This window comes from Cynocephalus volans, chromosome 17 (genome assembly GCF_027409185.1).
Source record: "Cynocephalus volans isolate mCynVol1 chromosome 17, mCynVol1.pri, whole genome shotgun sequence".
Lineage (NCBI taxonomy): Eukaryota > Metazoa > Chordata > Mammalia > Dermoptera > Cynocephalidae > Cynocephalus > Cynocephalus volans.
In genome coordinates this window covers 24,061,707-24,087,040 of record NC_084476.1, presented here as the reverse complement: position 1 = coordinate 24,087,040, position 25,334 = coordinate 24,061,707, and the positions used below count along the sequence as shown (strand labels likewise).

General features: G+C 37.4%; 1 protein-coding gene across 1 annotated transcript in view; it reads left to right on the top strand.

Moving 5' to 3' along the window:
* The window catches only part of SNX30 (sorting nexin family member 30), a 112,301-nt gene that overhangs the window by 55,999 nt on the left and 30,968 nt on the right, over positions 1-25,334 (top strand). Inside the window, exons 3-6 of the mRNA XM_063082030.1 lie at positions 8,571-8,681; positions 20,503-20,661; positions 22,855-23,050; positions 24,480-24,679. Of these exons, the coding sequence (XP_062938100.1) occupies positions 8,571-8,681; positions 20,503-20,661; positions 22,855-23,050; positions 24,480-24,679 (666 nt within the window). The remainder of the gene's footprint in view (positions 1-8,570; positions 8,682-20,502; positions 20,662-22,854; positions 23,051-24,479; positions 24,680-25,334) is intronic.

The window sequence follows — 25,334 nt, the reverse complement described above, 5'->3', positions numbered from 1 at the left end:
AAAAAAAATTGAGATAAACATACATTTCCTTATTTTCCTAACTTAGATCTTGAATTTCACAGAGGAAAAATTTACTACAGACTCGTAATTAGAGTTTTATTTGTATGCATATTTTATGAATAGTGTGAGTCCTGTAAGTGGGGTTCTCTCCAGAAATTCTCAGTAATGTCTGTGGCCCGGTTTTAGCAAGAATGCAGTGTTCCATTGTGGGTGTATTTCGCTAGCCTCATTCCTGGCTCTACTTTTTCCTCTCTGTCCTTGTTTTTCTCTATCTTTCTCACCTACTTCTAATTTATGTCATTTGGTTGTGTTTTACATATCACTATGTATTTTCTAGAACAAGGTGTGGTAAAAATAAGTAAAATAAATACTGGGTCAGAGAGTGTGAGCATCCTTCTGTTTCATGATGATTTTTTACCTTATTTCTCTCCAAAGCATCAAACAAATTTTTCCTGCTGTAGTAAATCCCCTATGTCCTTCAAGGAGCATTTTAAAAATGAGCATTCTTGTATGTGTGACTATAAAACTATTGTATTGTACGAGACATTTGTATAAAAATAGTACATGAGAAATTTGGAAATAAGGATGAGCATAAAGAGGACAATTATTATCAGTTCCAGATTTTTCTTCTAATTTTTTATGTCCAGATGTTAAAACATGAAATCAGAATGTATGTACAAATAATTTTGTGTCCTGACATTTTCCCTTAAAACTATATTGAAGCATTTTTCTCATTTAAAATGTCTTACAAATATAATTACTGATAGCCATAGAATAAATATGAGGGATCTTCAAAAAGTTCATGGAATGATTCATATTTTAATTCTGTTTTTCCATGAACTTTTTGAAGTACCTTCATATACAATAATTTACTTAACTTGTTGCTTTGCCTCCCATGGATTTGTCACCCCTTTTCCCCTGGGTGATGGAGCCACCAAAGATTACTCAAAGCCCATCTCTTCTGAGCAGTGAGAAGCCCCCAAAAGGGGTTAATCTCCCAGAACCCGCAAGATAGAGACATTCCTTCCGTTTGGGAAATTAACCACGAATTGGGGTTCTCTTCCTGCATTTATTCTCCAGACCAGGAAGTTACAGGAAGAGAACATAGGTGAGGATTTTGCTAAGTACAGTTTAACAAGTTTAACAATAGAAGATGGTAACATTCAGTAAGGTGACATTCTATAATGCAATTAAGTCAATCCTCTAACAAAAGCTTGATTTTAGCAGACATTCTCTTCTTACAGCAAATTCCCAGTATCTTTACATATCAATCAATAACCTGTCTGTCTTTGAGCCAGCAACCTTGCTGTGTTACAATTTTTTATCTTACAACAGAGACTATATAGCCTGGGGAAAGTTTCCTCTCCTTTGCGAGGTCAATATTTGAAACTGCAAGGCTTTGGAAACCCAGGCCCTGTGAAGTACATATGCTTTATAGTATATTCCACATCTCCCCCATTTTATTTATTTAAAAGAAAAAGCAAGAGCTATAGATCAGGTTTTCACAGTTAAGACAAAAGCATTTAAAGAAAAGTTGGTATCATTTAGCATGGCAAGTCCTTTTAATTTACTCAGGTGAGGACTGATGATATCACAGTCTCAGAGTGGCTGCATTGGCATCATTCCAGGTGCTGTGAATTGGGTGTAATTACCAATTGTTGAAACTCCAGAATGGGATTCTGCTCCATATAATAGTTGATTCTGAGTCCAGAGAGTTTGTTAATGTTCACCTGTCCAGGACATTACCATTTTTAAAGCATCTAGTCTTTTGTAAAATTTTTGATCAATTACAGATCTTTTGTTTAGGAACAAGATGTCTCATCCAAGTTACAAACACCCTCTTTAAGGCCAGGAAAATTTAGAGAACTGCTTTTGTAGAGAAGACGTTATTTCCCCCTTTACGATCAAGGCATTTCTCATAAAAGCTTTGATGATCAATATGTTGATTGAAAAGGTCTTTACTTTTGTTTGTATAAATCCCACGGCGCTGGGAAGACTGTTTCCCAGGTGGTGATCTGTCCAACGTCGCGTTGGGGGGAAAGATGAACAGCAGGATGAAACAGCAGTTAGGCCAAATTAAGGCAACATGAAAAAGGGGTCAGCAACTTAGAAGTGAGACATGCTATCTTATATCTAAAGTTTTAAATTATATCTTGTTATAAAGAGAGAGAGTTAATTTTCATTGAATTTATAAAAATAGCCACATTGTCATAATAATCATAAGGATACTTAAAGTTATTAAATTTTGAGGGGATCAAATCGGGGAAAAAACAAATACTTTTATCTCTGTTTTAAATGACATTTTGCCAAACTGTTGTTCGTTATAGATAGCTGAAGAGTGAGAGTTTTCTTAAATTTGGAAAACAAAACATTAAGAGAACCAGCAGTGTTTCAAAATAAGGAAATTGTAAAAACCCATAATTCTTTTTAATTAGTTCACTAATTAGCTTTTGTTGTTTTGACCTTTGTGAACAATTTCACAAACCCATCAGTTTCTTCATTAGAATTTTGGAACTTTAAAGCTATGAACTCAAATTTTGTCAGGAAACTGTACCTATCAGAGTTTTTTTTTCATGAAATATTTGAAGATATAACATTTTAAAATTATAATTAAACCAAGATTATGACTGGTAGCATTTATATCAAGACCCAGATATTTAAGAACCTTACAAGATTTTGGAACACAGATCCATAACACCTTCAGTACTGACAATGCTTTCCCATATAGTCTAATTTATTAAATAAGCCAATTAGTTTTGATACATTTTTAATATATTCTTTGAGAAGCTCCAGGGCCCTTGAACTCCTCAAAGTGAGTTTAAACCACCAAAAGGTTGAGCTTTCAGAATTTGGTTTTGGTAATAAGCTTTGTTAAATAACAAAAGGCTTAAAACTCTTAGTTGAATAAAGTCACAAATTATTACAAAAAGTAAAACTAAAGTGACAGAGGGTTTCAAAGGCAGAGAGCACAAGAAATTATCATGAAGTAAGTTTCTTAAACCAGTTATCTAAGGGACAAAGAAAACCTTTTACAGTTTTGTATTAAGAGCAGTCAAGTGAAAAGACCTCTAGTAATCCTGTTTGATTAGTAAACCCAGGCAATGATGTGTGCTGATAAGAACATTTTTATACATTCAGGTTAGTAAATAGGCATCCATTTATCAGAGCAAATTATACAAAGCCCAGTTTGAGTTTTAGCTGTTTTTCCCAAATACATATTTATGGTTTCCCAGCCAAAAACTTGGTGTATTAGATCTATACCCTTATCAGTTAATGTTAACTAGGGCCTATGTGATATTGGGCATAGGTCTCCTTTCACTAGCCATTTTGGGTCCCAGGTTTCCACGTGGCATTTGGAGCCATGTGGAGCTTAAGACAAAGGGGAGTATTTACAAAGATAATGACTGAAAGATATTGTTTCTCCCAGCATGGCCAGGAGGCAGAGCTGAGATAACAAGGAGACATATTGACCTAGAGACAAATTTAGGTAAAAGGTTTAAATCAAATTTTGAAAAGAAATTTATCAAAACTTTAGAAAATTTAAGTCGTGTGAACTTGAAAAGTATACTTATTTATTTAATGAGCTCACATTAATTATAAGCCAATTTGGTACCTTGCAGAAAACACAATTACACATACAGACATGAATATATAGACATAACATACACCTTACACGTGCATATATGCAGACATAAAAAACAAGAACAAACAAGGATCTTATAGGTTTTGTTCAAGATATTAAAAAAAAAGCTCACTAGTAAAAAGGACAGTCAGTTTTAGATTGTGTTTTTTTTAAAGACTTATTGGTGAGGCCTCACCCTGCCTTAAAGAAAGCAAGATAACAAATTTACATTGTAAAGCAAAGTATGCAAGCCTTTTCAAGAAGATTCAGAGAAGGATTTTCTTTCTTTTAAGAAAATAGCATAGAATTCTACCATAGGATTTTGTGAAGAAATACATAGATGAGACTAGAAGAGAATTTAGAAGTCTGTTTAAGATAACCAGCTGGATGCCAGAAAATTTGAGACCATCTAGTTAAACAGGTAGATTTTAGGTAAGTTTTTGTTTCTCAAATGAGTTACTGAGCTTAAGGGCTGAGCTATTGAAAGCTATTTGACTGTTGGAAGTTTTTAAATTTACCCCAGGTCAATTTGGAGCTTGTTGTCATTATTTTCATTACTGGTGGTCTGATGTGTACCATCCCCGGTGAGATGGATTGAGGTGTGATGGTGAGGTGTTGAGATCTGGGGATCAGATTCAATTCCTCATCTGGTTTGGGGTTCCACATAAGGTTTAACAGCCTTAGCAGGAATCCATAGTGGGCCTGTGGGTGAGAGAGCAGACGCATACCCTCTCCCCCATGTTAACAATTTGACAGGTCCCAACAATTGTGGTCCTGTCAGCAGGTGGTGGAATAAAACCAAGGGTCTAGGTCTCTTTTTAGGAGGTATAAATTGTCATTCTGTGGCTGTTAATTTTGGGAAATTACAGTTTAAAAAATTTAGTGTAAACAGAGCTTTAAAGACCTGTTCATGAGAGGCCAGTCCTACATCTATATTATCCCTCCTTTGTTTACTTATTTGACATTTAAGAAGGCCATTAGCTCTTTCAACAATTGCTTGGCCATTGGGGTTAAATGGGATTCCTGTGACATGTTTAATGTTCCAGTTGTCACAGAATACTTTAAAGACTTTGGAGGTGTATGCCAGTCCATTATCTGTCTTAATTTGATTTGGAATCCCCATGGGGGCAAAGGCAGAAAGACAATGTTTTTTAACATGTTTAGCAGTTTCTCCTGTTTGGGCAGTGGCATGAATAAGACCAGGGTAAGTATCAACAGTAACACGTAAATATTTAAAACGTCTGAAAGTGGAATAATGAGTGACTTTCATTTGCCAAATTTCATTACCTTCTTTTCCTCGAGGATTAACTCCTCTAGGGAAATTAGATTTAGAAAACCTCTGACAATTGGGAAAAGGACAAACAATATCTTGAGCTTGCCTGTAAGAGATCTGATGCATGTTAGCCAAAGCTCGTGCACCCTGATGAAAAATCTGATGAGAAGCAATAGCTTTCTGTAAAACATTATTATACATAACAAAGCGATCAGCCATATCATTTCCAATTGATAAAGGGCCAGGAAGACCAGAATGAGAACACATGTGAGTTACATAGAAAGGATGATGTCTTTTTTGAATATGTTTTTGTAAATGTCGAAACATTTCAAATAAAAGAAAATCATTTCCCTCGTGAATAGATGCATCTTGAATTACCTGTAAGGCTCCAATGACGCAGAGTCGGCTACTAAATTAAGTGGCTGATTGTAAAAATATTGTAAAGCTGCAATGGCAGCTTCCAATTCAGCCCTTTGAGTGGACCTTGGTGCTATCAGCACCGCACTCTCCCAAGTGAGCCATGGGCCAGCCCTTTTCTTTGCTATTTTAAATAATATTGCAGTGGAGATAGTGATACAAATGTCTTTGCCACAGTTTAAAAATTATTTTCCAATGTTAGATTCCTAGAAGTAGAATAGCAGTAATTAGAAACATAAACATAACAAAAAACCATAAATAAAGGAGAGAATACAGGTGAACATTTTTATCAGTTTGCAATGGGGATGGCCTTGTTATTGATAACACCAAAAGTAGCAACCTTAAAGGGGAAAAAAAATGTATGAAAGTGGGGCCGGCCCTGTGGCTCACTTGGGAGAGTGCGGTGCTGGCAGTGCCAAGGCTGTGGGTTCGGATCCTATATAGGGATGGCCAGTGCGCTCACTGGCTGAGCGTGGTGCTGACAACACCGAGCCGAGGGTTGCGATCCTTTTACCAGTCAAAAAAAAATTGACTACATAACAATAAAAAAATTCTGTACCAGAAAAACCATTTGGAAATTATGATAGGCAAATGGCAATAAAGAGCTTACACAAATGAAAAGGCTTGACTCACATATTTAAAAAAGACCCCTGAAAAAATAAGAAAATATATGGCCAACAAATGACAGTTGGGATTGAAAGGATGTTCAACCCCAATAGTCATTAAAAAAACAAAAGTAAAAGAAAGATGGTATATTATTTTTCAGTTATCAGCTCACCAAAGAAAACTAATTCCTGAGACTATGTGGTAAGAATATTTCTGGAAGCAGTTTGTCAATTAAAAATACATATACTCTTTCATCCAATTCTGTCGTTAGGAATTTATTTTAAGGGCATTATCAGACAGGTGCCCAATGATGTTTACTACAGCATTGTTTATTGATTGAAAAATTGGAAACAACTTAAATGGGGATTTGTTTCAATTATGGTATAACCATTCAATGGAGTACTATATATGTGTTAAAAGTGATTATGTAGATTTGAACTTACTGACATGGAAAGATGTCCAAGATGTATTAAAGAGATATAGACAATGAGCGAATTAATGAATATGCATAGAAAAAATATGGAAAAGAATAAGCCATGATGTTAATTGTGTTTTTCTCTATTTAGAGGGATTATGGCTGAACTTTTGTTTTTTATTTCTTTATTTTTCCTGAAGTTTTATTTTTTATTTATTTATTTATTTATTTATTTATTTTTTTAAAAGATGACCGGTAAGGGGATCTTAACCCTTGACTTGGTGTTGTCAGCACCACACTCAGCCAGTGAGCGAACCGGCCATCCGTATATGGGAACCGAACCCGGGGCCTTGGTGTTATCAGCACCGCACTCTACCGAGTGAGCCACGGGCCGGCCCTTCCTGAAGTTTTAAAATAGGTATATATAACATGAATAAGTAGAAGGAGGAAAAAAAGCCAGTTCCCCCAAAGTGAAATCAGTTGCAGCAAAAACAAAACTTGTGTTTTATTATGCTTCTTTTTGCAGTTACCAAAAATTGACTTCAAAGTTAGAGTAAAAATGTTACATAAACTATAATTTCTAAAATGGATTTGAAAAATGTAATAAAGAGAAATGACCAATTGATGATGATGTAACGTTTAGCAGAACTGTCCATCAGTCGCGTTTACAGCGAAAATGAGCTGTTTTCATTTGTCACTTTTGAAAATATTACCTCTCATGTTCCCATAATCATCAGCAAGTCCTGAGATGGTACCTGTTGGGGAGGCTGTGAAGGGTCGTGGAGAACGTCCCTTCCAATCCTCTTCTTACCATTGAGGAAACTGGGATCAGGCATGGGGGCGAGAACTGCGCAGGCGCAGAGTTCTTCCCACCCTGCCTGGAGGAGCACCAGACTGCGTGCTCCCAAAGTTGCTATCACGCTTATGTCTGAAAACTCGCCATCGGGGGCTTGTTCTTTAGACTTAGGCATTGTCTTTTTTCTCTTTCCAATTCCGCAATGCTAATTGCTTTGGTGAGCCTTCTAACAATTCACAAATAGCTCAGTTGAATGAATTTCCCCACTTCTTCCGGTCCTCTCAACTCCCCAAACGCACGAAGGTTGAGTATCATGGGATGTGCTGGTGCGTGGGACTTTGAAAAGGGGAAACGATGCAGAAAGAGTGAGGGGTCAGCCCAAGACTGAGTACTTTCACCTCACACTTTTGCTCAGACTGTGAGGACAGATTTTGGGCAGGATGAAATCATAATTTTCGATGCCAAAGCTGTTCACTGCCTTTTCTTTGATGGATGACTCTTGTTAATTAATATGTTTTTAAGATTTTCTTGATGTCGTGGATTAAAACAGACTTTTGGTTTGAAAGAGTAGGTTTATAAAATGTAACTGGAGCCATTTTTATCTGTGCTTTAATTTCTGAAAACAGTGACTGTCAGATATTCAGTACCCTCGGACAGAAAAATGACTTATCAGAGAAATGATTTTAGTTTGGGCAAATTAAAGAATAAAATTCTTGTTCTGGTATAAATCAACTTAGTTTTATGTAACATTGGTTTTCATTATTAAAGTGCTGCAGTCACATTTCAGGAAACTTAAAAAATTCAAGAAAGGGGATATGATAGTTAATATTTTTCTGTAATGGTATTTTGGTATTATTTCCTTCTAGTTTTTTTCCTGATGTATCTGAAATACAGTATAGTTTCAAGGTTATGGTTCTGGCAGAAAATGGTAGATTAAGTAAAACCTTTTCTATTTTCATCTAATCTAACTCCTAAATGAGCAGATCTGTTATCTCTACTTTTTGTTTTTGTTTTGTTTCCCCTTTGCCTTTGGTAAAACTTAGCATATTTAGCAGAAGGTGGAGACGATTTCTTTTCACAGATTCGGATTCAGTAGTAATATCCTAAGTGGAATTATTCTGCTAAAAGAAATTCTCAGGGTTAAGCTTGGAGGAAATGAATCAAATGTTTTTAAACAATTCTGAGGGATTAGTTGAATTCTGTTTCCTGAGGGTAGGAAATAAAACACCTGACGTTTTCACTCCAGCTCCTTGAATTTTTTACTGTGGCCCAGACTGGTCTTTCTGTGTTGGAAAACTGCCATTTGGCTGGTGTGTGTGGTGGAAGGAAAGTGTGTTCTTGCCCAGTTTGGTTATTCTAAGAGAGCTTTTTTCCTTCCCTTCAGCCAAGATATGCTACTATTCCCTTATGCTTACTTTTTCCATTCTCTTCTTATTTGCAGAGTAGTCGGGCAGAGTTTGACCTGCCAGAATATTCTGTTCGCCGAAGGTACCAGGATTTTGACTGGTTGAGGAACAAACTGGAAGAATCCCAGCCCACTCATCTCATTCCCGTAGGTAGTAAGTCCTTACAGCTTGTTTCTTACTTTTCCTGCCTTATCTTCCCGAAAGATGTTCATTCAACTCTTGCCCCTGCAATTACGGGTAAACACCGTCGTGCATTTTGTACCAGATTCACCCATCAGATGCATGTAAAATATGTTATGGATCCTGTGTAGTATATTTCACAGTTTGGGTTTCTGATTTGCTGTATAGTATGCCAATTTCTTGGGTGGGGTGGGGTAGATTTTCATTTTCATTATGACAGTTTTTTGAGGTATGGCAGTCCTAATTCTCATTTGCTGCCTCTTTAAGGGCTGAAGCTTGGAAACACAAGCCTTACCGAAGCCGTCTCTTTCACATTCATAGACGCTATTCTTGAGGTTTGGCTGGCTCCCACCAGGTGCAGGAATGATGCCTGATTGCAGCTGGCTGGGTTTTCTTTAGATATGGGTAACTCAGGGAGCAGGAATCTACTACATAATCCATCTCAACCACAGTTTTTCGTTTAAAAAACAAACAAGAAAATTGCCTAACCCTATTTATTGAAGCAACATAATATTTACTTCTTAAATCTGCTCATTTAAAAAAAACAGAACCAGAGGAAATAAAATTTTAAAAGACTACTAAATCAACATACATATTGAGTCCTTTTCTGACTACTTTCTTAAAAAGTAGAAATACTAACTATTTAGACACTAGTTGTTTCTTTGGACTTTGGGGGCTTTAGGGAAGTTTGGGTCATAAAGCTCTTCAGAAGGGCTGATTAATCTTTCAGCAGAAACTTTGTTTGAATGATAACTTATTAGCACTACCAACTTTTCTGTTCCCACTGTATCTTCCAACCTTCTTTATTGCCCATGGTTGGAAGAGGCTGTATATGTTGTGAACACACTGGAAGTTTTCTTGGTTTTCAAGGAGAAAAGAGCCCTGTTGCTAGTACTGTGATAGAAATGGTGGGACTTGTCTGGGACTTCGTTCTTTCTCTGGGTATCTCCTTTTTTCCCATCATGTATCCCCTCTGCTCTCCAAGCCTGAAGTTTTGCTCTTCTCTCTTCTAATTACTTAAAAACTTGCCTGAGCAGGAAAGAATGGTTTTAAAACAGTTGGAATTATTCCTTAAAATAGAATCTTAATTTGGCAAAATTGACAGCTAGTGAATACTTTCTTAAAAATAAACTTTATTTTAGAACAGTTTTAGAATTACAGATTATTGCAAAGATAGTGAAGAGAGTTCTTAAATACTCCACACGCAGTTTTGTTGATTATTATTTTACATCATATGGCACCTTTGTCACAAGTAATGAAGCAATTATTATTATTAAACATTATTGTTAACTGCTTCTACCCAGACCTTAAGAAACCACATTTAAAGATACTCTGGGTCCACCCTGGACATTCATAAAGTCGTTCTTTATGTGTAGCCCACACCCTGCGTGGAGTTATGCTCCCTCCCGCTCTTGGCAGCTAGCACATTTGACGTTTGGTATTTGAATATCAAAGGTTAGACATCGCCACCTGCTGGTAAAACATAGTGTTGCTCATTCATAGACACTGAAGGTAGGACTGGGAAAGAATGGAAGAGTCTCCAGAATGCCCAGGGTAGATCCAGAGTATCTTTAAATGTGGTTTCTTATGGTCTGGATAGAAGCAGTGAGTAGGAAGTAACTTTAGAAGCAAGTGGAGACTTAACATTTTTTCATAAATTCTTTGTCCTCACATTTAATATAGGAGAACATCTTTGTAATGTGAAAATCAAACCAGAAGCAAACCCCTTTTTCTCTACAAAAAAAATTATTTTACAACAACTTTGCTATGAGGCGTCTGTTTTTAAGCACCAGTTTTGTGTTGATCTTTTTACTAGGCCTGGTAGGTGACCTTGGGGAGGAAGAGAGGGTGGGTTGAGGAATTATAAGACAGACAAGGGACCGCTGCTCTGGAGAACTTATTGTCAGATGGAGACCCAGTAAGCATGCAACGTAATTATTGTTTAGACTTTAATTTCTTCTTTTTAAAAACAGCTTTATTGAGATATAATTTATATATCATACAATTCACCCATTTAAAATGTACAAGTCAAAGGCTTTTAGTATATTTGTAGAGTTGTGCAACCATCAGCAGTATCAATTTTAGAACTTTTCATCAACCTCCCCCCCAAAAAATCTTTGCCCCCCTTAACTGTCACTTCTAAAACCCTTATTTCCCCCAGCCCCTGGAAACCACTCATCTACTTCCTGTGTCTATAGATTTGCCTGTTCTGGACGTTTCATATAAGTGGAATGATATACCATGTGATCTTTTGTGATTGGGTTCTGTCACTTAGCTTAATGTTTTCAAGGTTCATCTATGTTGTAGCATATATTAACACTTCATTCCTTTTTATTGATGAATAATATTTCATTGTATGGATACACCACATTTTGTCTATCCACTCACCCTTGATGGACATTTTGGTTGTCAGTTTTTGGCCATTATGAGTAGTGCTGCTATGTACATTCGGGTATGAGTTTTTCTGTGGACATTTGTTTTCATTTTTCTTGGGTATATACCTAGGAATGTAACTGCTGAATCATATGTAAGTCTGTATTTAATCTTCAAGGAACTGCCAAACTGTTTTCCAAAGTGACTGCATAATTTTACATTTTCACGTGCAGCGCATGGGAGTTCCATTTTCTCTCCATTGTCATCATTGGTCTTTTTGATTATAGCCATCCTACTGGGTGTGGTTTTAATTTGCATTTCCCTGATGGCTAATGATGTAGAGCATCTTTTTGTGTGCTTGTTGGCCATTTGTGTATCTTCCTTGGAGAAGTATCTATTAAGATCCTTTGCCCATTTAAAAATTGGGTTGTCTGTTTATTATTACGTTGTTGTAGTTCTTTATGTATTCTGGATACAAGTTCCTTATCAGATACATGATTTACAAAAATTTTCTCCTCTCTAGTAAGTTGTCTCTTTACTTTTTCTTGATGATGTCTTTTAAAGTACAAAGGTTTTTAAAATTTTGGTGAAGTCCAATTTATCTATTTTTCTCTTTGACTGCTTTTACTTCTAGTGTCACGTTGAGAAACCATTGCCTAACCTGAGATCATGAAGATTTACACCTGTGTTTTTTTTTTTTTTTTTTTAACAGTTTTATTGTTTTAGCTCTTTCATTCAGGTCTTTAATTCATTTTGCGTTCATTTTTACACATTAAATTTCCATTTCTCTGATAACTAGTGCCCTGAATATCTTCCCATGACTTTATAGGATATTAGGTTTTCTTTTATGAATTGCCTCTTCATTTCCCTATTTTTTTCTTATTGGTTTGTGGAAAATGCATATCTGCAAAGAAAATTAACCCACTTGGGAATATCTGTCAATTTTTTTCTAGTTGTCATTTGACTTCATAACAAAATAACACCCCTTCCCTCCCAGCCAAGTAAATCTTTCCTTTACAGTTTCTGGCTTTGAAGCATATTTTTAACCTAGAATGTTAAAAATATATTGCTGTATTTTCTTCTATTATTTTTATGCCTTTATTTTTTATATTTAAATCTATAGTTTATTCTGCCGTGAGATGGGAGAACCTCACTTTTTTCGGATGGTGGATAAGTTTTCCCAGAACCACTTATGACTAATCAGTCACCTCTATCATAGTTCATGCATTAAACTGTATCATGTATTAAACTTGTGTATTCTTGGGCTGTTTCTGAACCTTTTGGTTCATTGATCTCTCTGGTCTGATGCCCTTCCAACACTATCTGAATTATTATATCTTACAGCACATTTCAATATCTTGTTGGATAGGTCTCCATCTCTGCTGCTACCTCCCAATGTACTTTGCTTTCAGAGCTTTTCTAGCTATGTGTACATGTTTTGTTTTTCAAGAGGAAATTTAGACTCTTTGAATCAGTTGGAAAATTGGAGGGAATGGTGGTAAGTTCCTGTTTGTTTGTTTTTGCCACCCTAAGTCAGCTTTGGTTAAAAACGTCTGAAAATTACTGAGCTTTCAGATTCTACTGCTTGCGTTAGGAGCATGGAGTTCAGATCCCCACTTTATCTGAGATTCACTGGGGCCATGTGAAGTCGTAGGTGAACATTCAGCCGCTTGTGGTTCTGGGGAGGCAGTCGCGTTCTTTGATTTGCCTTCCTACTATGGCTGTCCTAAAGCCTGTCCTTGTTTCCAGTCCCCTGTGGCTCTGAACTTGGCGGCTTCTGGGGCTCTTCTGGAGAAACTCAAGCCCTTACTTTCCTAGGCCGACCTTTCCTTTGCCTGAGAACAATCACAAGATAGTTTATACTGATTGGTTGATGTTCCTTTCAATCCAGTCTTTTCTACTTTGTGTCTTTAACAAATTCTGGCCTGTTAACAGCACCCTTATATGTTTTCTGGTGCTGCAGCAGATTTAAAAAAAATTTTTTTTTTATTGCTTTGTTCCTCTGGAATTTTGAAAGCAGGAAGAGATAACCATATGTTCTTAAAATGCCATCTTGGAACTAGAAGTGGATGTGTATGTTTGTCATCTCATAATGGCAGTTCAATGTGTTTTTCTGTATTATGAAGCAGTTGGAACTATCAGAAAGTCTTTTTATTATTGTAACTTTTTTTTTCCTCAGTGATTTTTTAAAGCTTTATTGAGGTTTAATTTGATGTACCAAAAAAACCCTGCACATATTTAATGCATACAGTTTGAAGAGTTGGCACACATCCATGATAACATCATCACAATCTAGGTAATAAATGTATTCATGGCCTCCAACAGTTTTCTTATGTCCCTTTGCTTGTGGTTATTGAACACTTAACATGAGATCTACCCACTTAACAAATTAACTGCACAACACCGTAGTGTTAACTGTGGGCACCATGTTGTACAGCAAATATCTAGAACTTATTCATCTCAGTGATTTTTTTTTTTTTTTCTTTTGACAGCTGGCCGGTATGAAGATTCAAACCCTTGACCTTGGTTTTATAACACTGCGCTCTAACCAACTGAGCTAACTGGCCAGCCCTTATTCATCTTGTATAACAGTAACTTCATACACATTGAACAGCTCCTCTCCATTTCCCCATCCCCCACAATAGCGTCACCCACTATTCCATTTTCTGCTTCTGTATTTTCTCAGTGGTTTTAACATGGCTTCATTTGCTAGAATACTACCAGTTACATAGCAGAGAGATTTCATGATTAGATGGGCATACATAGATTTGGAAGATGAAGGAAATATATCTGCTAAATACTTTAGTGTTTAATTTCACTTGAAAACTCAATGTTTACTTCCATTTTTTATGAAGGAAGTTTTGCTGGAAGGAGGCATTTGTATTTATTATGTACCCAGTTTTCTTCTGGGTAGTAGTAAGCTTCCATAGGAATTAATGAGAAGAAATTTGTAATGCAACAACTATTTTTCTAAATATGAAATAACAAGAACTCTAAATTCATTTTCTAGTTTGTTCTTCCTTTTTTTGTACTGTTAAATCTTAATGCCTTTAGATTATCCATTATATAAGTTAATAAGTAGCGAAACATTGGTTGAACTTTCAAATACTTCGAGTTAAACCAGGCTTGGAGATTATTCTTTACAGGGTCAGGCTTTTAATCTCGATGCTCCTTTATTTATTTGGTAGTTACTTTTGCTTATAAGCAATATTTTCTACTAATTTGATGAGGGTAGGGAAAATAGGTTTCTGTCATGTAGTGGGTGTGCACTAAATATTTTTTGAATTGATAGAGCAATTCAAATGCTGATGAGGAAGCTGGACATTTCAAGATAGAGCAATTGAATTCTTTGTCCAGATTTCTTATCCAGAAATAGTAGCTTTTCAGTGACAATCTATAGGAAATATGCTTTTGTTTCACAGATTACAAAATAGCTTTATAAACTAATATGGAATATAAAATACGAGGGAACTTCAAAAAGTTTGTGGAAAAATAGAATTAAAAGGTAATATGAATCCTTTCATGAACTTTTTGAAGTACTTTCACATATCTGAAAGTGCTTTACCAAGCTATCAGTGCTATAAAAAATATCAGTATTTCAAGATAAACCTTGAAATATTTAATGAGTTATTGTAATAGGATTAATAATCCTGTTTTTCAAGTAGGATTTTTTTTTGCAAGTTCCAACATATGTATGTATATATATATTTAGTTTTAGAAAACTTTTTCATTATGGAAAATGTCAAACATACTAAAGTAGAGAGATTCAGTGCAGTGAACCCCCATGAGACCCCATCACTCAGTTTCAACATTTATCAGCTCATGGTCAGTCTTGTTTCATTTCTATCCACTCCCTCATCCCCACCCCCGGTCATATATTTTTTAAGGTGGTTTAAACAACCGAAATTTATTCTGGTATAGCTCTGGAGATCAAAAGTCCAAAATCAGTCTCTGTGGACTAATACCAAGCAAAGTACAGGCCAGGCTGCGTTGCTTCTGAAGGCTGTAGGGGAGAATTTGTTTCCTTGCCTTTTCCAGCTCTTTGAGGCCACCTGTGTTCGTGGGCTCGTGGCCCCTGCCTCCATCTTCAAAGCCAGTAGCAAATCATCTTCTCTCCCCTCCAACATCTGCTTCCACCATCACCTCTCTCTCTCTTTTTAAAAAAAATTGAGGTAAAATTCATAACATAAAACCCACCATTTTAACCATTTTAAAGTGTACAATTCAGTGGCTTTTAGTACATTCACAATGTTGTGCAACCATCACCACTATTTAATCAGAAGGTTTTCATCACCCCCAAAAGAACCCCCATACCCATTAAGCGATCACTCCCCATTGCCCCCTTTTCCCAGCCCAGCTATTAGAAATAATGCTGCTATGAACATTTCTTGTATAAGATGTTGTTTGATTGCTTGTTTTTAATCATCTGGGCTATACACCAAGAAATGGAATTGCTGGATCATATGGTAATTCTGTATTTAATGTTTTGAGGAACTAACAAACTGTTTTCTATAGTAGCTATACCATTTTAAGTTCCCACCAGCATGTATGAGTATGCAGTTTCTCCACATATTTGTCAACACTTGTTATTTTCCATTTTTTTAAATAACCATCCTAGTGGGTGTGAAGTGGTATCCCAGGTGATTTTTTTTTCTTTATTTTTATGGAGAAGTTTATCAGTGACTTTTAAAAAACATTTTGGCCTAAACGATACATGGAAGTTTTACCCTGTGTTCCCCTCCCCTTTTTGCTCTGTTCTCAGTGTTTACAAATTAATAAAAATACCTGGCATTCGTTAGACATCTACTGTATGCATGGAGTTGTGTTGAGCTCTTCATTTGCAATAATAGCACATTTCCCGACCACAGGTGCACTTGATTTCACCAGCACCCCAGGTTCCTATACAGAAGCAACCCAGAAAGTAATAAAGGGGAGTAGGTACGTCCCAATAAAGAAACTTGAAATAGGATGAAACAATTTTCCAAAGCCATGTACATTTGGGAATAATAATGCTTATTACAGAAGGAAATTCTCTTTGCAAGGTTCACCTCAGGGTGTTGTTAAATGGCGAGCTCCCTCAATTCATTAAACAAACGTTCAGTGTACTGAATCTGAAGAATGGACAACTATTTCAGGAGGTCATCTGCTATGTTAAATGAAGCATAACTAACCACTTATTTGCTTGTTAGTCCTGCCTCCCAAGTCCTATTCCGCAGAAGCAGATGAGAGTATGCTCAGCAGGACCAAAGAGATAAGAACAGAAAAGTGTCTGCTGCATTTGGTAATTAGAAAGTCACGGTGATCATATTTTAAAAAGCAGTTTCTGCACTGGGTGAGGATAGGGCTGAGAAACGCAGCACGGAAGGCAGTACCAAAGCCAGTTTTGTTTTGGGGTGGGGGGAGGTTGGGGGTTGAGAAATCAATGGAAAGAGAGGAAGTCAAGATAAGTGACTCTTTTCGAAAAGGTTGAATGAGACAGAAAGGAGAGTAGAGAAGATGTAAACTCAAGGGATGGTTCGATTCTTTCATTTCACATAGAAAGAAATTCAACCATAGTTTTGTAGGTTTGGGAATAGAGCTGGATGAGCAGGAGATGTTGAAGGGACAGGGAAGAGAAGGGCTTATCAGTTCACCCTCTGATGACAGGTGCACCATAGTGAACTAAGGGGTCAAGGACACAGGTGAAATAGCTTTGGGGAGAGGTATGTTGTCCACTGGGACCTGAGCAATGGAAGTGAGGGTAGTGCCCAGTAGATGGGTTTCTCTGGAGGAAGCAAAATGGTTAGAGAATTTCCATGTGATGCTTTTACACCTGGTTCCTGCCTAGCATGGTAACCTGCCTAGCATGAAAAGTTGGGGTATGAGTTGGCTGCCTAAAGGAATGGGAGAGGGACTGAGCAGAATAAAGGAATTATCATAAAGGCTGACCATATCCTATTAAGATAGCTTCTCTGGTGCCTCTGACTGGCAGAATATTGGGCTGGATGCCTTATATATCTGACCCAGTACCACATTTCTAATATTCTACCTAAGTGTAGGCACCACTGGGTGTCAAACTCGGACATGTCATCCCCATGTACCTCTGTGATTTTATTCCTGGCTTTGTTACCCTCTTTCATTTCCAAACCTTTCCACTATTGCCCTTTAGAACTCCTGCTCTGTTGTAAAGAAATCCCCCAGTATTCTTAGCCTCTTCCCTGAACATTCCCGCCACCTCAGGGTTTATATGAACACTGGATGTCGCTGAAGACTATCAGTCCCCTGAAGCATCTACCACTCCTGCAACAAAAGCACCCAAATTTCTAGTGAGTGTTTACTCTGTGGTAGGAATCATTCAAAGCACTTTCAACATATAAGCTTATTTAATCCCTTAACAACCCTAGGAGGTTGGTACTATTGTTATCTAGTTTTTTGAAAATGGGGAGACTGAGGTACCAAGAAATTATAGAACTTGACCAAAGGCAAACAGTTGGTAGGTGTCAGAGGTGAAAGGTGAACCCAGGAAGCATCGCTGAAACATACTGACTTTCCAGAGTTCTTTCAAGTTGAGGCTGTCGAATTCCTTCATACCCCAAGTACTTCATTTCCGGGAGTGCTGGTGTTGCCCATTCCTAAATCTTTTAAAGGTTTTCTGTTATAAATCTAGGTCACGTTTTGGATTACCCACCCCAAGTGGCTTAGTATTTCATTTTTATGGGTTGGCTAAGTCCACTAGTCCTTGTTGCTGTATCTTATTTCTGGTTTCTTTTGTCCTTCAAGGTTTGTAACTTAAAAGAAAAAAAGTCTCTTGCCACGTGATGGGGTTTGAGGAGGTTGTGGACTTAAATGGATGTGTTTAATCTCACATTTTGAACTTGAACTGCTAGGTTGGTTTAAAATTAGAAAGTGTATTTATTTACCACTTAACATATTAAAGAAAAAAACATGCTATTGTCTTGGTAGACCTAAGAAAGCACATACACTTTGACTTGGCCATCCTTGTCCTGGTTTATTCCCTAAAGAGACCTGTGTATGAGCCCAGAATGCACCTGCGGGAGTGTTCACATCAGCGTTGTCATTAGTGCCACACAGCTGTGAACCATTCACATGTACACAGTCAGGAGAGTAGATGGACAGATTTTCATATGGTCGTATATATAGCACAAGACTATGGAGCAGTAAGATGATTTTCCTACAGCTTAACATGCATCAATATGGATAAGTCCCAGAAAAATAGTATTGAATGACAAAAGCATAGTTCCATTTTTTATGAAGTTCAACAAACAATACATTGTTTTAAAACTATAAAGTATAGGAGGCAATGAACAGAACATTTAGGATTGTGGTTCCCTCATGAGAGTAGGAAGAAGTGGAGATCTGATCAGGAGTCAGTTGACAGGGAGCTTTGTCATCGGTGATGTTCTGGTTGTCAAGTTGAGTGATCGTGTGATGGGTACTGGTGTCATTATGCTTTATGACTTAGAGAGAGATAGTATATGCTCTTTCTTTCACTGTGGTAAAAACCATAAAGTTTACCATTTTGACCATCTACAATTCAGTGGCATCAAGTACATTCACAATGTTGTACACCATCACCACCTTCCGAGAAGTTTCAGAAATTTTTTGTCACCCCAGAAGGAACCCTTGTACCCACGAAACAGTCACCCCCTTTATCCTTCCTCCAGTCCCTGGCAGCCATTAATCTGCTTTCTGTCTGTATGGATCTGCCTATTCTGGACATTTCACACAAATTGAATCATATAGTATATGGCCTTTTGTATCTGGCTTTTTTCACTTGCCATAATGTATTCAGGGTTCATCCACAATGTAGTACGTTTCAGTACTTCATTCCTTTTTATGGCCAAAAATATTCCATTGTATGGATATATCATATTTTTTTAATCCATGCACCCATCAATGAATATTTGGATTGTTTTCACCTTTTGGCCATTGAAAATAGGGCTGCTATGACCATTTGTGTACAAGTTTTTGTTTAAACACCTACTTTCAATTATTTTGGGCATTTATCTATGAATGGAATAGCTGAGTCATATGGTAATTTTATCTTTAACTTATTGAAGAACCACCAGACTGTTTTCATAGTGGCGATACCATTTCACCTTTTCAGCAGCGATGTACAAGGGTTTCTGTTTCTTCACAATCTCACCAACACTTGTTCTTGTTCTTTTCTTTTCTTTTTTAAAAATTATGGACATCCTAGTAGGTATGAAGTATATATATATCTCATTATGGTTTTGATTTGTACTTTCTGAATTACTAATGATGTCGAGCCACTGTTTTGTGCTTTTTGGCCATTTGTATATCTTCTCTGGAGAAATATGTCAGATCATTTACCCATTTGAAAAATATATATTTTAATTGACACATTGTAATTGTATATATTTATGGGGTACAGTCTGATGTCTTGATACATATGTATGTTATATAATGATCAGGTCAGGGTAGTTAGTGTATCCATTATCTCATGCATTTATCATTTCTTTGTGGTGGAAACATTCAAAACCCTCTCCTCTAGCTATTATGTAATATGCAAAACTTAACTGTTAACCATAGTCACCCTACTGTGCAATAGCAATAGAACACCAGAACTTATTCCTGCTAATTGTAATTTTGTAACTGTTGTATTTGCCTATTTTTAATGTAAATTTTCTTATAATTTATAACTCAAGCGTTTAAAAATTGTGCATAACAGATAGTCTCTTTCCTTATAGTGGTAGTAATGAGAAAGGCCTTTTAAATCAAGCGTTTGATCAAGCTGTTATGGGAGTAGATTACAGTTCAAAGATCCCTTGGTAGGCAGGTAGTTTTAAATTTCCCACAATATTGACTCACAGTAAGTGTGATAGAGAAATTTGTTTGCATAAGGGGAGTAAAGGAAATTATATTTTATAGAACTTTTAAGTGTAAACCTAAATTTAAAAAATTGGCTTAGAAAAGGTACTTTTTAGATACATGGGTTTGCCTGCTATTCTTGTTTTTTCATTCACCAAGTTCGTTTACCCCTTGAACTGGGAATAGAATCTTAAGATATTTAAATAAATTTTTGTATGGTTGATATTATCTGCCTTCTTTCCTTAGACTATCTTTCTTATCTTGTGTAATTTTCCCATTATATCATCTGTGCATAACGCAGTGTAAAGATAGCTATACTGTTGAATTTACTGGATAGATATTGGCTTTTCTGTATTTCAGGGGCAGTGTCATAGGATTTTATTCCTTGCGTTGTAAAATCGATGGGGTAGTTTGTGATTTAGTCTATCTATATTTTTAAGAAATCTTTATATTGATGCAACATGAAGATCTGACTAATTAAGAACTACTGCTCTCGGACAGTAATAGGAGTTATTTGCTAGCGTGGTGGTTTTTCCTTTCACCATCTCATCGGTTACTCTGATATTTTTTTTGTCTTCATAGCCGCTTCCTGAGAAGTTTGTGGTGAAAGGTGTCGTGGATCGTTTTTCAGAAGAGTTTGTGGAGACCAGAAGAAAAGCTTTGGATAAATTCCTAAAAAGAATTACGGATCATCCTGTGCTCTCTTTCAATGAACATTTTAATGTTTTCCTTACTGCTAAGGTAAGGGCAGATTTTTGCGTATTCCACCCCCAAACTGTCATTCTTAGGGCTCTCTTAGAAGCCGTTTTTATTTCTCACAAGCCACCATCGTGAGTGGTCTACTACATCAGGTGTGATGAAATTGCCCTGTTCTTTTGGTGTCCATTTGCATTAGCTTGGTTTCTGTTAGAATTTGGGAGAACACCCTCCTCGCCCATACTTAAAGCAGCAGAGGAAGTTAGAATATTTTCACTTGCCAAAAGCAGAGATAGGTATTAAACACTTTTTGGCAATGTTATTGTTGAGGCCAGTCTGACCAACAATGGATGCAGAAGGGAAAAAACACAAGAACCCTCTAAGAGATTATTCATAGACTCATTTTACAGACAAGGAAACTGAAGTTCAGGGAGTTTGTACTTGTTCTTGTGGCATTGCTAGGATTTGAAATTGGGTCTTTGTGGCTCCTGAGGCCACACTTTCCCTCTGATTAGACTGTCTGACCATTACTTGCCTGCAACCATGTTTCTATCAGGTGGGCATTTTCCACATGTCTGCCAGAGAAATATTTGGGTCCTACACAGTTGCCAGATTCTGTGTATTCAAACTCAATTTGGTTGTTCACTGGCTTTTCTCTGCACTTCCCTGTTGGCAGAACTCGCCAGAAAACCTGAGGTGCTTCATTCTCATTGTCTGCAGAAATGGGGTCACATGCTCAGATTCTCCGCTTCCTTCCAGCCCCGTCTGTTTAGTTTCAGGTATCATATTTCCATATTCAGGTTATACGTAACACATTCCGTGCTGGCAAGGCTACTGAGGTCCAGGTACTTTCCAGTTTTCTTTTTCAAAATTGCAAAATTGAAAAGTATTTGTAGATAACATCAGTTGATATTAAAGGCTTTAGAGAGGGTTCCGTTCTCTACTCAGTGGAAACCACATGAGGAAGTCTTTTAGTTTTGCTTTGTTTTTTAACCTCAGTTGGCAGGTAAGCTTGTTGCTGACATTTCCATTCATTATCTCTTTATCACAGAGGCCTTTTCCCCCACAGGTTGAACTTGTGCACTTTTAAAAAAATATTTCCTGGTGAACCTATACTCTGGTATAGTTCTTTCAATATATACTCAAAGGAAAAACCATCCTGTTCTCTAGAAGTACAGCTCACTTTCTCGTCCTAGTTACAGGTCCATTTTCAGAAGGTCCTCAAGCTCAGTCATCTGCATTGAACAAAAAAGAAAAGAGGGGAAAAGCTTGGACCTCTGGTCATTACGAATCTGTATGAAGAATAAGTAGGAAAGCTCTGTGTGTGCGTGTGTGTGTGTGTGTGTGTGTGTGTGTGTGTGTGTGTGTGAGCTATTTATCTATCTGTGGGGCAAGCCTTATAAAAATGATTTTAAAAAACATATAAAGTCCTTCAGTGTCTCAATCAAAACCTAACTTCACATGCGTGAATACGAGAGGTGACTTTAAACAGAACAAGTTCTAGCCCTACCTAGTTCAGTATTACTTGCTGAACTAAATGCACTAAATAGCCCTACCTTTTCTTTTAAAAATTTTTTAAAAGCTTTTTAATTGTGGTAAAATATACATAACATCATACTTTTTTGCCTTGACCTACAGGAAACTTAGGGTTAAAATGTTTTGCCATTTACAGCATCTGTCCTTGGCCTCAGTTGTCTGCCACAGCTTTTTCTGTAGCCGCTTCCTGCTTTCTACCCTTTACTCTCAGATTCCTTATGTGGCTTTAGTTTGGGTGTAAAAGAAATGAATGGCATGAATCTCACAATCTCAGCTCTTCAGTTTTGCTCCTAAAGATGACATAGGTTATTTTGCATGACAGAAAGGAACACTTTTTATTTTTTTTAGTCTGAAGTTATAAAAATTCTCTTAGCAGCAGTGTTGTGTCTCAAGGACCATGTGCTCAGGTGAGTGAACCTGATGAGAGAGATTGGAGCCCAGCTCTGTTGAAAGGGATTTGGGTGTAAACATGTGTGAATGTGGATCTGGGTATAAACGTGTGTGTGCATCTGGTGTAAATGTGTGTAAGCGTGCCTCTGGTGGGTATGATGCCAAGGAGAGGGGATACTTCTGTGTGTGTGATTAGGGCCTCTATGTCAGCTTCTTGTTTTCTGAGTCCTTCATCGCCAAAAAGAAGCTGCCTGTAGGAGTTGGTTTACTTAGTCCTGGCTGTGTGAGAGTTTGTTCCTGTGTTGTCCCCAGGACCTGAATGCCTACAAGAAGCAGGGGATAACATTGCTGACCAGAGTGGGCGAGTCGGTAAAACATGTCACCAGCGGCTACAAGCTGAGGAGCCGGCCTCTTGAATTTGCAGCCATTGGTGAATACTTAGATACGTTTGCACTCAAACTGGGGACCATTGATCGAATAGCCCAGCGGATCATCAAAGAAGAAATAGGTGAGCTCTTTGTTGAGATCTTGATTGGCACGTTGGCAGAAATGGCATTCATGTGTGCTAAGCAGAATCAAACTGCAGAAATGCTGGAGTGTCAGAACTAGGCCATATTTTACTAATGAAACAAATAAATACAAGCAGGGGAGGGGCTAGTTGGCCTACAGTGTAATTGTGCACTCCATCCCTTGTCCCGCATCTCAGCTTTGTGTTTGCTTTTACCAGGCCAAACCACCACTTCTGAGCCTCTAGGCTTTTCCTCTTTCATCTCTCTTGAGGTCAATTTTAAAAGTGGAGACATGGCAATGACTCTTCATCCATAGGAATGATAATTTCAAAAACAAACGTAGGTATCTTTTCTGGCAGAAAGATGGTTTGAAAGGGCAGCATGGTGACCTGTGTTTGTTAAGGTTATGACCCCGCAAGCCTTCAGACTTGAAATTGACCCACCTGGTCCACCGCAGCTTCTTTTCAAACCCACTCCTCCTGAGCTGGGAAGTTGCCAAGGCCTCTGTTGATCCTTCCTGGTTGTAGTCACTGCTTCCTTCCCACCCCTCTCGTGGCCACCTGCTTTGCCATATCCCAGAACGTTCGGGTCTTTTGCCTCCTTACACACGTGTAGGCCAGACAGACATGAGCAATTTTAATGATCATGCTGGCACATGCAACACATTGAAGAAGATTCTCTGGCAGTTGCCATTCATTGATTACTAAACCATGGCAACGACAATCTGTTGTAATGGCAAGAATCCTGGTGACAAATGATGGGCCACATTTTCTTTGTAGGGGGTAAAAATCAATGTTATTTCTTGTTCCCTCTCCTTTACCCACTGATGGTATCATGTATAGATTTTGGAGATAGCTTTGGGAACCATCCATACCTAAGGAGCATGTGAGTAAATTCTGATGGGACCAACATGTTGGGATGACCACTGAGTGAGAGAGTGAGTCTGCCTATGTAAGACCACATCTCCTGTATCAAAATGTTTCCTAAAATTTCATTGCTTTTCCATCGCGACTGGATTTTTTTCCTTTAAAAACATTCCCCAAACCTATATGAAACTCTGTCCACATTGCCTGCTAAAATACTGCTTCCCAGTATGGGAGGCAAGTTGTTATTTCTGAAGATGTTTGGTTCCTATAGCTCCTACCACTTTCCCCCAGAAGGCATTGTCATCCCTGTTATCCAGAGACATGACATTCCCATTATGGGGTGAAATGGATTGATCTTAGGATGTTAGCTGTAACATTAGCTTTTAGAGGTTTAAAGAATTACATGAGAAACTGTGTGTTTAAAGGAGAGTATGCTCAGCTGTGTGAATGATCAAGGAAACAAGTTTTAATATAGACTGCTCTCAGCTATGGTGATTATGAATCAGTAGCACAAGCGATTGCTACCCAGGCATATCTTAATTGATCCCTCTTCCTCCTGCAGAGTACCTTGTAGAGCTGAGAGAATATGGGCCTGTGTACTCCACATGGAGTGCGTTAGAGGGTGAGCTGGCTGAGCCCTTGGAGGGTGTGTCAGCTTGCATTGGGAACTGCTCTACAGCCTTGGAAGAGCTGACAGATGACATGACAGAAGACTTCCTACCTGTGCTCAGGGAATATATTTTATACGCTGACTCCATGAAGGTAAGCTGGCTTGCTTCTTGTGCACTTAGGTACTTTTTTTGTAACGATTATTATGGAAAAGTAGGGCTGGCCAGTTAGCTCAGTTGGTTACAGTATGGTGTTATAACACCGAGGTCAAGGGTTTGGATCCCCAAGCTGGCCAGCTGCAAAACAAACAAACAAACAAAAAAGAAAACAAAGTAATGGATTATTTTCTATTTGCATGTGGTGCAAGTTTCTTTTTTTTTTTTTTTGCAATTCTTTTGTGGTTTTGTAAAACCATTTCACAAAATTTAAACCACATACAAAGTAGGTACAAAGTGAATATCATTCAAAATCCCACCATCCAGAGTTAAGTATTCTTAAAATATTAGTAAGCAGTCTCCTATACATATTTCTAGGAATATATACTTATAAAGATCTATGAATTCCATTTTACATAATTTTATTATTGCTCTATATCTATTCTTCAATGTCTCATTTTCACAGAAAAATGTAAGGTTGAAAATTTTTCATGTCAATCAAAATAGCAATTAATATAACAATCAACATAGGTTTACAATCCTTTTTTAACATTTGTATAGATTTACAATGTTTAATCTTAGGTGCCACCTTGACTGAATTAAGGGATGCCCCTTAATTATTTCTGTGCGTGTCTGTGCAGGTGTTTCTGGAA